General features: G+C 29.2%; 1 protein-coding gene across 1 annotated transcript in view; it reads right to left on the bottom strand.

The window, feature by feature from the left end:
• Myo31DF (Unconventional myosin ID) overlaps positions 1–17569 on the bottom strand; it is a gene marked incomplete in the record, with an annotated part of 53090 nt that overhangs the window by 6511 nt on the left and 29010 nt on the right. The window contains 16 exon segments of the mRNA XM_067044837.1: positions 63–203; positions 2748–2903; positions 4274–4439; positions 4550–4716; positions 4966–5128; positions 5578–5663; positions 6152–6215; positions 8040–8134; positions 9123–9273; positions 9992–10101; positions 10182–10351; positions 10847–11036; positions 12178–12378; positions 13488–13700; positions 15976–16195; positions 16299–16494. Of these exon segments, the coding sequence (XP_066900938.1) occupies positions 63–203; positions 2748–2903; positions 4274–4439; positions 4550–4716; positions 4966–5128; positions 5578–5663; positions 6152–6215; positions 8040–8134; positions 9123–9273; positions 9992–10101; positions 10182–10351; positions 10847–11036; positions 12178–12378; positions 13488–13700; positions 15976–16195; positions 16299–16494 (2489 nt within the window).

Genomic DNA, 17569 nt, shown 5'->3' with positions numbered 1-17569 from the left:
CTATAAATATGATTTATAAATCATTTTATTTAATATTAGGCTTGAATGCTATTGTTCCCTACCTCCTGTATTGGGATACCACTCCTCATCGGTTTAAATTTAGTTATTTCCAATTTGTATATAGCATGCTCGGTAACAAGTATACCTCTATCGGCACATTTGTTGAACCTATTGGTTTTGATAATGTATGATGAAAACAGAATCTGAAACATAATTTAAAAAACATTAATAACATGAGAAAAGAATTGAGCTTAGGATAGTTATCTTCTGAACAAAAGTAAATTAAAATCTTTTAATAAGATGAAATTAATATATGTGTGTCTATAGGAATAAGGAAATGTAAAAGATATAATTTATATCTATAAACAAGATATAGACACTAAACTGTATATAGAAACATAAGAAAGACGATATTGTGGAGAATATTGGACATAATGTCACTAGAAATTCTAGCTTTGAAAAACTAAGTGGGTGCAATTATTATTTTTATCTGGTAATTAAATGTTTGATGTATTTAAAATGGAATTAACAGAGTAGAAAAAGAAAGCATTTAATTCTTTATCACTTACAATTAAAAGGTTTACTTCCTTTAAAACGAAATCTGGTCCTATTGTCTAAAGGTGCCTTAAAACCCATTTTTACACAGATAATATCCAACTTGGAACTTCTGCATTTCAGATTAAAGTATTTCAAATAAAACTGTTGTTTTTGTGTCTTAAGTTGTGATTTTGTAAAATAAAAGAATTTTTTGTCAAGCTTATAGATTCATTATGACTAATAAAAATAATCTTAAATAATTTAGATGTAATTTATATATCCTCATTCCTAAACAACACAATACAGATTATTATTGAGATAAATAACATGAGTTGACATTTTTTAACTAGATAGATTATTTAATAAATAACTCAAATACCATCCAATTATAGTCTCAAAACTTTATTTCTTTTATTCGTCCAACGTTTCGGCCAATCCGGCCATCTTCAGGGACATCTACTCAATTCCACTTTGCAAACATATAATTTAAAACACTCTAAAACTTCATTCAGGCTATTCTCCCCAGGTCAAAACAATTATATCTAATTAGTTAATTATCCATTAAAAACACAGTCAAAAATTATTTCTTTGCAAACACTATCAATAAATGGTTGTGATAAATGTCTATTAATAGTGTTTGCAAAGAAATAATTTTTGACTGTGTTTTTAATGGATAATTAACTAATTAGATATAAATGTTTTGACCTGGGCAGAATAGCCTTAATAGAATGAAGTTTTAGAGTGTTTTAAATTATATGTTTGCAAAGTGGAATTGAGTAGATGTCCCTGAAGATGGCCGGATTGGCCAAAACATTGGACGAATAAAAGAAATAATGTTTTGAGACTATAATTGGATAGTATTTGAGTTATTTATTAAAGAATTACCAGTCTCAAGAAAATATTAAGATTATAAATAAATAGATAGATTATATTAATGGTTCCCAAATTTTATTTGCCACACTCTTTTAGGGCTAAAAGAATTACATGGCACTTTTGTTGAGCTGAAAAAAATTGCAGCACAAGATTATAAGAGCAATTAAATACATAGAAAATGGAGAAAACAACACAAAGTAAAAGCAGGAATACAAAATATGTTTCCTACATTAATTTTAATTTCTTTCTTATCTTTTTTTTTTAATATTTGGAAAAAGTGGCATGCATTTGGGGAACCCAGTTTGGGAATGACTGGACTATATGACAGAAATTAAACATGCAAAATAATTAAGTTTAACCCAAATCTGGTGCATATTAGGTTTTCTTAAATATGGTTCTTATTATTTTTAGTAGCATTAAGCCTTTCAATGAGTAACTAATTTAAAATTGGTAATAACTATCAACACTGTATAACATATTAAGTAAACAGTTAAAATTATTCTTATAACATGAGGATAAGATGGTTGGGGGTGTGGCCAGTGTAGAACACAAATAAGTAGAACTTATTTTATCAGTGATATGTCAAAAAAAAAAAGACAACAAGCATAATGAATAAAAGGAAATACAGAATAACAAGAAGATAAAAAATAATACAAACAGTATTGGGAGAAAATAGAGTAATATTAAAAATATTAATATAGAGTAAGCATTAAAACATGATAAAAGCAGTATGAAAATATAATATTATAATTATAAATTCAGTATAAATTTAAGAAAAAAGTAGAGATTTAATAAAGAATAAGGAAAGAGTGGAAAAGTAGGTAGGAAGAGAAGAAAAAGTACTTTTTTTCTAGGAAATGAAATATTTACTTGTAAATTTTATTTCTCCTTTTTTTTACCTTCTTTACTGCTCTTTCCTTATTATTATTTTTTTTTACACACCATTAAATCTATCATATTCACACAATCGTATGGTTATGAATTGTATTACTTAATCCTTTGGCTTATAAAACTATATATTTTACTTCACTGTTATTGTACTTACTTATTAAAGTAATTATAAATAAGTTTTCTTTCTCACTTTTTTATAATTTTAAAATTACTATATTCTCATACTGCTTTTACCTATTTATAATATATATTTTCTTCCAATATAATTTCTTATCTTTTTGTTACTCTATTTTTACTTGTATTTATTATGGTTGTAATCTTATGAAATGTTGGTACTGACAAAATAGGTTTTACATATATGTGCTCTCAACACAAACATAATATCAACTATCATAAAACTTATTATAATCTGCAGATACTTAATTATATTCAATTCAATTCTCTACCTGCTTGAAATGTTCTGAAGCTTTAAGCGCTCGCATGGAACTGTCGAAGAGTGCATAATTTGGGTTCTCTGAAGAAAGAGAAAGGTAGTTCCCCTCCCACTTGCGACCCTGGCCCCAGCTGCGCCGCTTCCCTTGGAGGCAACTTGCCGCGCACACCTGTTGTCACATAATTAAAATTTGGAATTTCAAAAGGATTAACAAAGAGGGACTAATAAATAATTCGGTGCCACTGAACAGTAATAAATTGATTAAAAAAAAATTCATCAGTTGCAATTTGTGAAGATTAAAAGTACATTAAGATAAAGATAATCTTAAACAAAATATAAATGCACATACTTTATCTAGAGAGAAATGCTTTATTTAGCCATGCTGCCCAAATACATTGGGTTGCTACATTACACAGCACACCAATCAATCCATGATCGGACATATATTGATTACATATATTTAAATGATATAATAGAAAAGAAAGAAAACAATTTTTTTTTCCTCCCAGTTTCCTTTTACAACCAATACTAGTCTATGCCATAAATATAAATATTTTAATTTCTTCCTTTTTATTTTTTTTTGTTTCTTCCTTTTCACTATTTCTTTCCATTTCACTATTTTCAGTGTCGCCCTAACTCGACACTCGTTTAAGAGAACCGAGGTAGGATTGACCCGGCCAATGAGGACAACATAGCATGACGTCTATGTGGGCACACACATGAGCGAATGGGGCGTGCTGTGTCAGCCACCGAATAAATGCCATAGCATGCCAGTTGTACCGACAGGCATAGTGCCAGGGAATGGTTCAAAGTTTGTCCAAAATAAACTTTTGAAATATTGGACTGATTTACATGCTGTTCTTTTCAAAATGTTCCATGGCACCATGAGAAGGTATAAAGCTACTGAATGTCTGATTTCCCCAGTAAAAAAAAAGTTATAAACAAAAAATCAAGCCCAAAAATTTTTAATTTTTGATTTATACGAAAGTTTGTATTTAACAGTTTCAAGAGATGCTAAAAACGAATCCGAGTTGGTTTTTCCTAAAAATATTTTTGTTGGTCAAATATACTGGAAGTGACTCTAGAATTTTGTCATATTTTGTACACTTAAACTCGTTCAATACAAAAAACAATATTTTGCCAATATTCTGCACCAAACAACAAATCAATTGCTATATAATAATCATGATATTTAATGTAGAGCAAAGACAGCATACAATAATATAAAAAATATCTAAAATTATTTAAATTTTTTTTTTTTCTCGGCTCCAATATTTTGTGACCTAGAATCACCAAAAAATGTTTCATTGAAATCAGTGATCCTACGTTCGTATGCTCTCCTTGTGAGTTAAATTCATATGTTTCGTGAACATTTTAAAAATAATGAATGGTTAAAATACTTCAGAATAAAAAAAATAATAATGGAAAATATATAACAATTTTCAGCTACTGATCATAACTCAAAACATTTTCATTCTCATATTGATCTGCCATATTGAGTTGATAACATCTAATATTAAATTCTTGATTAGCTTTTACCTTGATCTTAAGTTGTGGCCATTCAGAGCGAGGGAAAGGTTTGAGTATCATCCTGGCCCGCCACCTGTTGAACAATGTTCTAAGCCCTGGGACAGCTTGCCTTGTGAATAGACCAGGCTCTGGCCATGGTATACTTTTTCCATAGTCATGCATCCTCTTGGCAGGCCTATAATGTCATATTATGTTATCAACTAACAAAGTTTATAAAATATGGCTTTAAACCTAAAAATTAAAGATTATAAATTAAATTAATATTTATTTAATTTGAATAACTACCTCATTGCAATGGCCAGTTGGTTAATATATTGCCTAGTCTTCTGTTTCCTGTAAAACTCCATGATCTTAAGGGCTGCTTTCATCCTACGGTATTTCATTCTGCAAATAGCTCCTCGCCACTGCTTTTGTAAAAGAATAACAATCCCAGGGATCAGCTCAGCTCTCATCTAAAAAAAAATATAGAGGATTGGTTGTTGACTGTAGATCTCTATTTAAGCAAAAGATGGCCAGGAGTGAGGTCAGTGAGGTGTAAATCAAAACTTACTTATACATAATTATCACACAGGTATAAGCCCTAATGAAGAACTACAAAGTAGGTCAAAATGTTGGCTATCAATATATAGTTAATCTTAATATTGAACTAATGAACTTCTAATAAAATAAAATTAGAAAAATGGATTTTTTTTAAATGCTACCTTTTCCAATTTAAAGAGGGTCGCTGGTGACTTGATAAATAACTTGGTTTTGCCATATTTGACATCATGGGCAAAACCCTTCTCCTCAATCAAGACCTTAACACCGTCCTTCACTGAGCCTGAATTAAAGTTGGGCCAGGTAAACTCAGAAATCATCTTATACCTAAAATTATAGGAAACTTAATAACACTGGTGAACATGATACAATTATTTGATTATATTGTCAAATATTTAATTGGAATTTCTACATTACCCATTATATTTTATATTTTATTATTATTATTTTTTTAAAGAAACAAACCTATTTCACTAATTTACCATTATCTAATTTAAAATACCACAGATCAACACCGATCTCCAGGACTGGCTACTTCAAACTTACCACATAAGTAACTGTTTAATTCACATTTTATTTTCATTCAAAGTTTAATGATTTTCATAGTATACAATTTTTTTTTTTGATAATATAAAATCAATTTGTATTTCCTCTTTGAGTTCAAATGTACATATAATTGTTCATATTAGTTTTATTTTATTTTACTTAATAAAGAAGACCATCGACATGAGGTCAGAACAAAATGAAAATTAAAAATTGGACTTATCATGGCTTACCTTTTCAAAAATAGATCATATCTGTGCCTATGAGCAAATCCAGCTCTCCTCACTCTAACATTCTCAAGAAGTCCCAAATATCTGACCTACAATAAATAATGAAACAACTATATTGGATATATAGAAAATTACAAATAAATTTTAAGGACAACAAAAAAAAAAAGAAAAAGTAAGAAAAATATGATATATTAGACTTCTTGTCAAAATGCATAATAAAAATCATAACATTACTCAAAGAAAATAACTTAACAATAAGGATGTAAAAAATAGTTAATGCAATTAAAAAGTTAAATATATATAAAATGACAAAGATCTTCGTGGAAAATAATTTAGATATTACTAATGTGGATATAAGGGAAAATCATTTACTAAAAATAATGTTGTATAAATGACTTACTAAAAAGAGCTATTTATGCTTTGAATAAATAAAATAATTTGCCTCATACTGAAATGGAAGCTTGTATATGGTCCCTGAGCTAACAATCCAACTTTAAAATTTAATTACAAAATAAAAAAAAAAGTTAAAATAAAGGAATACAAATGAAATTATATCAAACAATAGATATTACATTACCTGGTGACGAATTTGGTCAACATTCACTTGTAAAGGTGTCTTGTATTCATTTGGCTTGATACATCTAAAATTGATAAATACAATCTATATATAAATAGTTGACCGTAGAATATAAAATATGAAGAAGATGGTAAGAGTTATGGTAAAAAAAGAATAAAATAGTTTTCAACTATTTATTATCCAGAGACAATAAATAGTTGAAAACTATTTTGTTCTTTTTTTACCGTAACCCTGAAAAATATAATCATTTGAATTGATAATTGAAATTCAAACAATATATATTAAATAAAGTAAAATATTAATAATTAATTAGAATGGCAATATAACACTAACACAAAACTAACCAGCGATACTGGTTGCTTGGTACTATTAGTGCATTCCAATGTTTCTATAATAAAATATTAGATATGTTTTATAACAGTTTGAAAACTTCCAACCCCACAATCTTGGAGGAAGGAGTTTAATGGATGGGGTAAGCTGATAGTGAAAGTGAATTCAAAAAGGCGGGCCTTATGTGCCTACTGCCTAATGTGGTTTGGCGGGGAGTAAGGTAAGTGTACAACCTAATCACTGCCTGCCTTCTGGTTCAGTTTAGATTTCAATAATAGACATTCCTATTAACCTCAATATAAACTTTCCTTTTGTGAGTGTGGCCTTTTTGGCTTCACTTTTGTTTTGAAGGAGTAGGGTTTGTCACCCCCCTGCCCACAATAGTTATAGATACTCCAGTAATTTTATCACTTATCACAGAGATGTTTTTATTATATTAAAATTGAATTAAACAATAAGTTAGATCCTTTTAGCCTTAACAATTACATTAATTTATTTCACATAACCAACATTTTGGCCAAACTGCCCATTATGAAGGATAATCTAAATTTAAAAATTTACATCCTCTAAAATTGTTGCTAACTAATTACTGTGCCCAAGTCTTATTTAATATAGTTATATAACTTTTTAAATTAAAAATTTGATCTAGTACTAACAAAAACTATCTACTAACTAGTGTTGGTAAAAGGCAACACTATTTAATTTCATTATATTGTATAAAAAAGAGGTTATGAAGTTCGGAAAAGGATTGATAAGATAGTTTCTGATAGTAATGGATCCAATTTTTAATTTAAATAATTCATAACGAAGGATTTAGATGACAAGAGTTAAGTAACTATATTAAATAAGACTTGGGTATAATAGCCTGCAACTACTTTAAAAAGTGTAGTCAGGCATTAATTCATAATTGAGATAATTGTTGATAATGGTCCAGGTTGGTTGAAACTTTGGACATGTAAAATAGCTAAATAAAATGGTTAAGACAAAAAGGATCTAATTTATTACTATTGATAAGTATAACTAGCCTCAAACAAGAAATTAATATAGATATATAATAATTAAACATTTAAAATTCAGATAATAAATAATATATCATTATAATATATGATATTTGGGTCATTTTTTTATGAAGTGAATTGAACAAAAATATTTTAAACAATTATTTGAAGATATGTTTATTTCCAAAATCAGTTTTAGGCATTATTTTATTATATTCCACAATGTTCCGAGATAACAAATTGATTTAATTTCAAACTGTGCCTAAAACCATAATAAAGTTAGAATAAAATAAAATTGATATAAAATAAAATTTATTTAATTTCAAACCATAATAAAGTGGGACATAATTTTTTATTTCCTACTCCAAAAATGTCCCTAATTTCCTAATCTACCTCCAGGCGGTCCTCTCTTCTGTGATTTTTTTCTAAAGATTATAATATCTTTTCTTAAGCCATGCAGATTTTTTGCGGTTGATAAAGTAAATGTCAAATACCTAAGTAGCATAATCGCTAATGATAAATGGTTGGCACTAAAGACCTAGAGTCAAAATTATCATTACCTTACATAGAAGGGTTCCTTCTTGGCTAGGGTTTTAACCAAAGCAATCATTGAATTCTTGAACAAAGTGCCAGCTGTCAGTGGCCGTTTAGTGGTCTGAAAGAGAAATTATATGAATATCAAATTCCAAAAATCAATAGTAACTAATGTTATTAAAATATTTCAAATTAGACATTAATATAAAAGCCTTTTCGTTTTGTTTTTCTTTCATTGGTTCCATATTTGTCTTTGGATACATCAAATAAAATTTTTAACCATTAACACAACCAACAATGGTATTATAAATAAGTGTATCATTTAAAAATGAAAGTAGTAGATTATCACTGAAATTATTACTATCTAGCAGCCGCTAGATATGCTCATCTCCTCTGTGGCCTCTGTAGGCAGAGAAAGAAGGTAGAGATAAGATAGCCATCAAGACTCAGGAATTCCTCAGTCTTTTCAATGAAAATTCATACTGTTATGTGTAAGTAGACTTCCAAGAAGCTGTTCCATGGAAAGGGAAATGAAGAGGGAATAATGGAAAGAAAGATATCCAACCATGCCGTACCATCATCCACCAACCTGAGTAAGTTTACTCCTTTTTTTTTTCTCTCTTATGTCTGGACACATCATCTGCATCATTATCTTCAATATTCAATAGACCCAAAATATAAATTTATTAACAGGACTAACTAAAAATGCTTTTCTTTGGCAAGTCCCCAAACCCTGTTCAATAGATTATTTTCTTTACAATTCCTTAAAGTCCACTCATATTAAAATTAAGTACCAGCGCGTTCAAAAGGGTTTCATGCCTGGCCTTAAGTTGAAGGTGTTGTTGTGTGTATTATTTCAGGATTGATAATTGCATCACAAAGGGAAAATATGTATGAGGAATGTCCAGAAAATTATTTATGTTTCTGGTCAAGCCAAATACAAATTTTTATGTTAACACATTCAGTATGGAACCCCCAACTTTGAGTCTAACTAAAGACTTAGTAAATAACCTTTCACTTTATGAAATTAAATCAATTGGCTTCATAATATATTTCTTAAGAAATTAAATAGACCATATTAGATTGAAAGCATTAGAGCTAATACTAACCTTAGTAATATCCATTGCCCCTTCGGGCCACATAGATGAAATTATGGGATTACTTGATGCATACAAAAGGCGCTTCATGTCCTGGAACAGTGTGTCCTTGTTTTTGTCCAAAAATCCATTGATATTGTAAACCACATCACCAGCATAATGCCTAAAAAAATATATAGACAAGAAATTAATACAAAAAAAGGTAGGATAAAATTATTATAAAAAGTCATTTTGCAGGCAAATTTGTTTGGTCTCCTTCAGTTCTCAAAATTAAAATAGTAGGATGTTTGTCTGGTAGGCAGTCGAGATAGGTACAGAAATAGTTAAATACTATTTATTGGTAAGCAATGTTTGGTGGGCTTCAACGGGGCTGGATCCTGGTTGTTTCAGAATAAAACTGAATGATTGTGAAACAACTAGGATATAGCCCTGCAAACAATGGTTACTAATAAATAGTTTTAAACTACTTTTGTACCTTTCTTTACTGCCATCCGGACCATCATTCTACAATCAATTACATTCAGTCATTGATACTCTTATAATTAAAATCTATACACAATTGGTAGTTGTATTCGACTCATTGAAAAGTGATTTAAGTCTAATTCTGTTCAACAATAGCCATCATATTAAGCAATGTCTTTTTTGCCTTTAATTATTGTTTGAATTTTAGTTCTTCATTTTTCACTTTCAGCATAGCTAGAAGGTATTTTTGAGAAATCTTTACAGACAAAACACTTTTATCATTCATTTTCCTTTTTAAAATACATAACCGATATCAACTGGTTAATGATGTAACTATGAAGCAACTTAAAATGGAGGACTGGAGTTAACATATAATATAATGCCGCATTAGTACATCTATTAACTTATTTAAATTTTACCTTATTCTAAACTGGGTCTTGTGAGCCAATTCCTTGTCGGTTGGCTTGAGTTGCCTGCTGCTGTAATGTTCATGCTTGTCCAACTTCTTGTCCATTGCCTCCAGCAGCATCTGTGATACAATATATTGACATAAAAAAATAATAATAAAATAAAAACAATAAATACAATTCAAAAATAAAATAAACTAACCTCATCATCGACCTTGCCAACGTTGAGACAAGCTTCATCCAGTATAGCGATAACACCTGCATGAGGACGTTCAACGAGTTCACAGATGATTTCGTTGTTGAAATATGATATATTCTGCCATTCAATTCCTTCCCTCTGATACTCCTCTTGTTCCTGCTTCAGCACCAGCTCTAAGAAAAAAAATGTTGACTCCTAAAACCCAAAGTCACTTCACCAAAAATCATACCAGTTCTAGCTGACTACTTAGGTAATTTTCAGCAATACCAAACTTACCTACTTAACTTTTTATCATTTATGTATGACAATTATTTTTTAACTTTCATATAGCTTAAGATGATAAAAAGAGTGTTTCTAGCTAAAAGGAAAACAACCTACATTAAAATCTCATTATATTGCTCTTGTGGCTAAAGAGAAAAAGAACACTATAATTGGGAAACTGTAAAAAAAACTAATAACAAAAGTCTGCAAATTATTATAATAACATTTGGAAGGTTTTTCTTTAAGGCTTTGATATAATGATTCAAAAGCACAATGTTATTTTGTGAATATAGATTTTTAATCAGGCTATCAAGTTGTTTTAATACCTTACCCATTGTGGAACATAAGAAAATATAAATAATTACATAATGCATAATAACACGTGTAAATAAAAATATGTGCAATACCGATAAATAGCTGTTGCAATTTTTCATTACAATAGTTGATGCATAGTTGTTCAAAGGAGTTTGAGTCGAAGACTTCAAAACCATAAATATCAAGCACTCCAATAACAGTCGCTCTTGAATCACTACCACGAGCTTCTATGGCAGAATTAACTTTTTTCACAATCCATGTGAACATTCGATCATAGATTGCCTAAAACAGATATACAAAATATAAATTCAACAAACAGTTATAAATTTAAAATTAACTTATTAGGTAACTATTTAAAGATAACATGGCTTTTGACTATAACTATGATAAGAAGTTCAGTCATTCATTTAACCGACCACAAAACCAAATATTTTTTTAATATCTGGAGTTTCCCCAAAATTTTCATGATCATAAACTTCTATTAAATTCATACAGTTTAATAATAAAAAACATAGAGTGAAAAAAAAAATGAATTAAGAATTATTCAAAGCATATTCTTATAAAAAGTTACAATAACTTTCTATTCGTTGATTTATCAGTTGATAAAATATATATCGATGGCTTACTTCATATTGGTGCTAAGTACATTTACACTAGCTTTACATAAAATACAATTAAAGGTTCTCTATTTTAGTAAATTGAAAAGCTGTAATTTTGCTAAATGAGAGAACCTTTAATTGTAATGTTTGTAAAGTTGGTGGAAATTTACATAGCATCATTGTGAAGTAAGCCATCGATATCAGAAGAATAAGCTTGTTTTCTTTTTTTTTTATAACAAATCCTAAACTTATTTTAATTTTTTTTTTTTTAGTAATAGTTTTTATTTAAGAATAGTAATACCAGTTGCCATAAATTAAGGGTAAAAAGTGTTAGCATTTTAAGTATTCATACAGACTAGAATAAATAAAAAGAATTTAAAAAAATTTAATGATAACAATTTTAACTTCAAAGCAAATATATAAATTATAAATATGGAATCTATAAATATTAATCGATATAATAAAAACTGATTAATTAATTTATACACAAGATGAGGATAATTAAATTTAAGTAAATATAAAATAAATATATCAGACACACATCAATGTTTGTCATTCTGATACAACATGAGATACAGTTGTAATCTTTTTTGATAATAAATAAAAAAAATTAAAAGTACAATAAAATTATTTTGAAACATTTTCACAATAATAAATTTGGATATTTTTTTCGTGAAGACCAAAGGTAGCGAATGTACCACAAAAGATCTTTAAAATTTAAGGGCAATGTTTTCATAACAGTTAAACTTAAACTATATTTCTAAATTATAAATACAAGGGAATAAAACAAACAAATTACTGTTTAAACTTTAAGCCAGACCCACCTTGGCAAGGGCATCCCTAGCATATTCTGCCTGCTGCAAAGTGTGAATCTTCTGCATGATCTCTCCCCTTGCAGCAATGACTCGCTCGGTGAGTGCAGTGCTCAATTCTGTTTCTGAAACGCAAAGCAGTTTGGCAACACGTGACTGGCCAGTAGCTCTTATATCTTCATCATTAGAATTTTTTTCAAACACCACATTTCCCTGACAGAAACATAATTAAAATTTAAATCAATAAAAACAAAATATGAATAAATTCAGGAGAATATTCTGAAATTCACCTAATAATATTACATAGAAATGAAAGACCAGAAGAATGTAAACAAATAAATTGATTTTATTTAACAAGATGAGAGAATAATAAATCAATTAAATGTTAGGAAAATGATGAGCAGTTTTGAGCTGTAGAACCACACTCTTAAGTTTAAACTTGACACTCGTGTCCAATATATTGCTTAATCAGTATTGGACGAGTAATATGAACAAAACATCATTAATAATATCTTAATATCTCATATACACCATTAATATCTTTATTCAAAACAATACATCAGCCATTTCATTTGATGTTTTGGGGATTCTTTGGAAAAGTAAAGTATTAAATAAAAAATGTTGACCGAAAAAGAGTGAATTAATATAAGAATTTAGAAGGCTAGACAACTCTGAACAGAGGGAACTGTATCTAGTAAATATGAATCAGATTATAGCATAGTAGCGAATAAGATAGGTACAAAGTTGCAGGGCTTAGTAATGTACAGATCCATAAAATGCTAATAAACACTGTGAAAAGACGAGTAAACATCCAAGGGGTAGACTGAAGAGAAGGTGGCAAGAGTGTGTCAAGACTGATTAGGTTGATTTGGGTTTGGACGGGCGTCACTGGGCAGATATTTGTAAGTAGTGTTTGGTCGCATCGGCATACAATATTCTGGTTCATTAAGCCTTTATTATAATTAGTATTATAAAGATACCATCATTCACAAGATCTTAGCGCCATTCATTATTCAATATTGGTTTGAAAAAACTTTTTTTTTATACCTGAAAAGTTTAAAAGAAAATGTTACTTAGAACTTTTTTAAAGGGAGCTCTTCAATTGACAAAAATAAAAGTAAAAGGGAAACGTCGTGAGATCATCTTAAATAGAACAGTCAAGTCCAACTAAAAGATACTTTTCCAGATTGTATACATTTCTTGTTTTTACTCTATTGTCAAACTTAATCATTTTTTATTAATTTAATATTTTAATATAAATGAATAGAATTCAAAATCATTTGTTATTTACAAAATCATAACCTATAAAACAGATTGCTTACTAAATGAAGGACAGCAACAACAATTTTCCAAAGGGTAGAGACTTCATCTTGAGTGAAACCCAGAGCTTTGCAGGCTCCACAAGTTGCCGCAAACCCTTGCCTGTCACCGTCCGATAGATTTTCTGATGAAGATCTCAAGTAATTGAAATGGTTATTGTTTCCATTTAGATCTAAACATTTCAAGTCACTCGAAGACCTCCAACCTGCTAGCACCTAATCCAAAAAAATAAAAATTATCAATAAACAAAACTAAATATCAAATGAACTATGGTAAGCTTCTGATTATCCATAGTATTGAGTGGTGTTATTACAGCGGATAATCAAATATAGAAAAAAGGTTTGTACAAGTAAAAACTAAAAAAATTTTTAACTTTTTACACCACAAATATGTTATTAAAACTACAAATTCATTTACAATAAGGAGAATAAATTGTTTGAAATGAATATGAGATTTTTTTTATCAAAAGCTAATAAATCCATTTTTAAAAAGGAAAGTTTTTTTGACAAATTAATATTTTAGATCAAAAACTTACATAGTTTATTTTTAAAATTTAAATTTTCACCTGAAAAATATAAATATATGTTCAAAATCAATAATAATTAAACTTATCAACATGAGATGCTCCCTTGTGATAATTTTTTAATAATTACTTTCCAAAAGTGGAAATATTGACTTCTGATGGGAAAGCTACTCATGTATAATTTAAGTAAAAGTATAAAAGTAATCATAGTTTGTGAAAATAATCAGTTACTTGTTTTATTTTTTTGTGAGAAAAACTGTTTTTTTAATCATTAATATAATTTAATTAAGTCAAGGTCCACTTTTGGCTCTTGAGCTATTTTGTGATGTGCTGACCATTATAGACAGGCTATTATATAGACAGGATCTTCGTCATTTTCTGATTGGTCCAGAGCTCTAAAGGTTATTATGTGGTCCTCATGGTTATTATGTAGACTTGGTGCCTGCAGAGACGGAATTCTGTAAGCCAGTAACGCATTATAGTCTTGCAATAAACCAACGGAAACTGGTTAAATGTTTCAATTCCACTTCATGACTTATTTGTCGATCAGCAGTTGATTCATTCCCATGTAATTCCAATTAATTATTAAATGGTTCCCTATAGCTTTGATGGCATTTTGCTCATCAGTAAAGTTCTCAAATCCAGAATCATTAGCATCTAAGTTAATGCAATCAACAATGTTTCATTTTCACCAAGTCTGCTAATAAAGCAGCATATTGTTCTTTAATATCTATGGTTGATAGTTAATTTTTTTTTTTTTTCAAACCGCTATGCATAATTGGCAGCTGTTTTTCCTATAACCTCAAGAGAATATATGGTTTTAGTGATTGACATGTAGCTACAATTTCATAAATATTACCCAAGATTGTAAGATCATCACAAAAAATACAAAAGCTCAATCACTTGTTTATCTTTTTTTCTTTAGCACGCAAGTAACCAGTAAATTTTCTTTGATGTCATTACTACACCTTGATCCATAGACTGTAATAGAAGAGCCAATAGTCATTAGCAATCAGCAAATCACAGATTTTAAAAGAAGGTAAAGTTGCTGAAGCATTAATAGATCAATACTGTTTTGATGGTCGCGTGTTTGTAATAATTGTTATTTCAATAAATGGAACAAGTATTTTCCACTGAGATAAAATATCAAGTTTATCATTGCATTTATATGTAAATACAAGTTACACAACTTTCAGTCAAATTGTGGCAGTTTATGTGTATTCAAGAAACTTACGCTGTAATGTGAGTTATCTGTATGATGTCTGCAAACAATTGACTATTAAAATGAGGTCAGACGTTAGTTGGCAGTGTACCAATATTTTTAATATGCAAGGAAAGATTTATTGTGCAACATATAATCACTAGGTCCCTTCGATCATTATCAAAAGAAAAAACCCGCACCACAGCTCATTGCTTTGAGGTAAACAAGGTAAGAGTGTCGAGTGCAAAGTGTGCAGGCGAGTCGTCCGTAATGGGCAAAGTGTCAGTGATGTTATTAATGCTGCTACAGCAAGTGCTGCCATTTATAATAACTGCCTGCTTACCAATCGGAAGGTGAAATAGTTCCATGATTAGACATAAATCACGTCTGGGTCACTATAAAGAAAGATAATACTAAATTTAATGGAACAAAGACTTAAATTCTGATAAGGGAAACAGCACCAAGTAATCTTTTAAATTTTCATTAATATAAACACTCAATTAATGTAATCAACATATAGTAAAAACCTTGACTAAACAATCTGGCCATCATGTTAGTAATTAATAGTAATTAATTTTTATTATACATATAATCTTTATACAGTACAATGAATAAATAAATGTTACATAAGGAGAATGAAAGAATTTATCTAATTTAATTTAATACAGCCAATTAATAATTAACCAAAGTTTTACAGTATATTTTAAACTGATAATACAAATGATACTATTAGTAACTATGGTAATAATTAAGAAAAGTGTAATACCTGGTAAAAACTGTGGAAATTCCTTTCCCCTGGTTGTTGAAAAACAACTCTACATTTTTCAAGGAGGTAATTATCAATGTGACCTCCAATCGGATCACCTTTAAAGTCGAAAATGATGTCCATATATTTTCCAAAGCGAGAAGAATTATCATTTCTGTTCGTTTTCGCATTACCAAAAGCTTCAAGAATGGTGTTTGACTGCAGCAGCACATTTTTTACCCTGAAGGTATAATGATTAATGACAACTACATTAGTGCAAGAAAAAAACAATTAGTCAGTTAAAGACAATAATAAGACAAGTAATAGAAAATAAAATAGAAAACCTTTCAATTTCCTGACGCTGACTGATGTTAGTGACTGCTGCAATGTATTTCATAACAATTTTAGATGCCTCAGTTTTACCTGACCCACTCTCCCCAGATATCACAACACATGTATCCATCCCTTGCTGTTTCATAACTGTATGGCACCTGTCAGCAATGGCGAAAATGTGAGGAGGATTTTCGAACATTTCCCTTCCTTTAAAAAAAAAAAATTATTCATTTGAAATTTAAAATAACAAGTAAAATAAAATTATATAGAGATTTTCACAATTGAACAGTATGACAACAAAAACAAAAACATGAAAAGTCATGATTTGGAGCAAAATGCTCCTTTGTTTAGGATAAAATTTATATCATGTGGCTTGTCATGTTATTACCCCTTCAAGTGAACAGATCATTAAATATTTGATTTATTCAAAAATTGAGTTTATATATATATTTTTTTTTCCAAGGGTTATAATGTTATACCACAAATATATTATTGCAAGAAATCAGTGATCAATCCATTATTTCTCAACCCTTTCATTATAAATTATGTTTCAAGGTGTATCAGTAATAACAGCTGCAGTGTTTTATATATATGTTTTTTTGTTAAAACTAATTTATATGTTAATATGTTTTTTTTATTGTTAGATGTCTATAATGTATTATTGCTACTGGTTAAGATGAGGTGGCTTTTGCTCAAAACTTCCAGTATAATGAAGATTTTAACCCCAATTAAGGGTACCCACTTCATGAGGCTGGGTGAACCCCAGAGAGCTCCAAAAGCCACTAGGCTGACTCACACCAACATTGAAACAGATAATAATTACCTGCCACAACTGGCATCAACCAATGTCCATGGAGTTAGTAGCATAGTGCTTTACCACTGAGCTACCACCTCACACCTTGAAATAATATAATTGATATTTAATTTATTAAAATAGTGGGAATATTAGCAAAATTCTTTTCAAAAATTAAGAATAATTTTCACTAGCAAGATGGCCTACCCTCAGCTAACAAAGATATTAAAAATGATAATTTTATAAACACAATACTATATGGACTATTTCTATTAAAAACAAGATAGCAAAAGAGGGGGGAAAATGAATAATAAAGAAAATATATCACTGATTCACAATAAATTTCCTCATCATAATAAATGCAACTGGCATAACTTTTTTTTTTCTTTGAAATTAGATTTATTTATTGATAGATATTACAATCTGCCACACAGTTGTGGGCAATAGGTAATATTGATAAATGATCTCATACATACTAAAATAAAAAAA

Source organism: Halyomorpha halys, unplaced genomic scaffold, assembly GCF_000696795.3.
Source record: "Halyomorpha halys isolate HHAL.00 unplaced genomic scaffold, Hhal_1.1 Scaffold508.1, whole genome shotgun sequence".
In the NCBI taxonomy this organism is placed as follows: Eukaryota; Metazoa; Arthropoda; class Insecta; order Hemiptera; family Pentatomidae; genus Halyomorpha; species Halyomorpha halys.
Note: the sequence above shows the minus strand (reverse complement) of the source record. Positions and strands in the feature narration are given on the sequence as shown.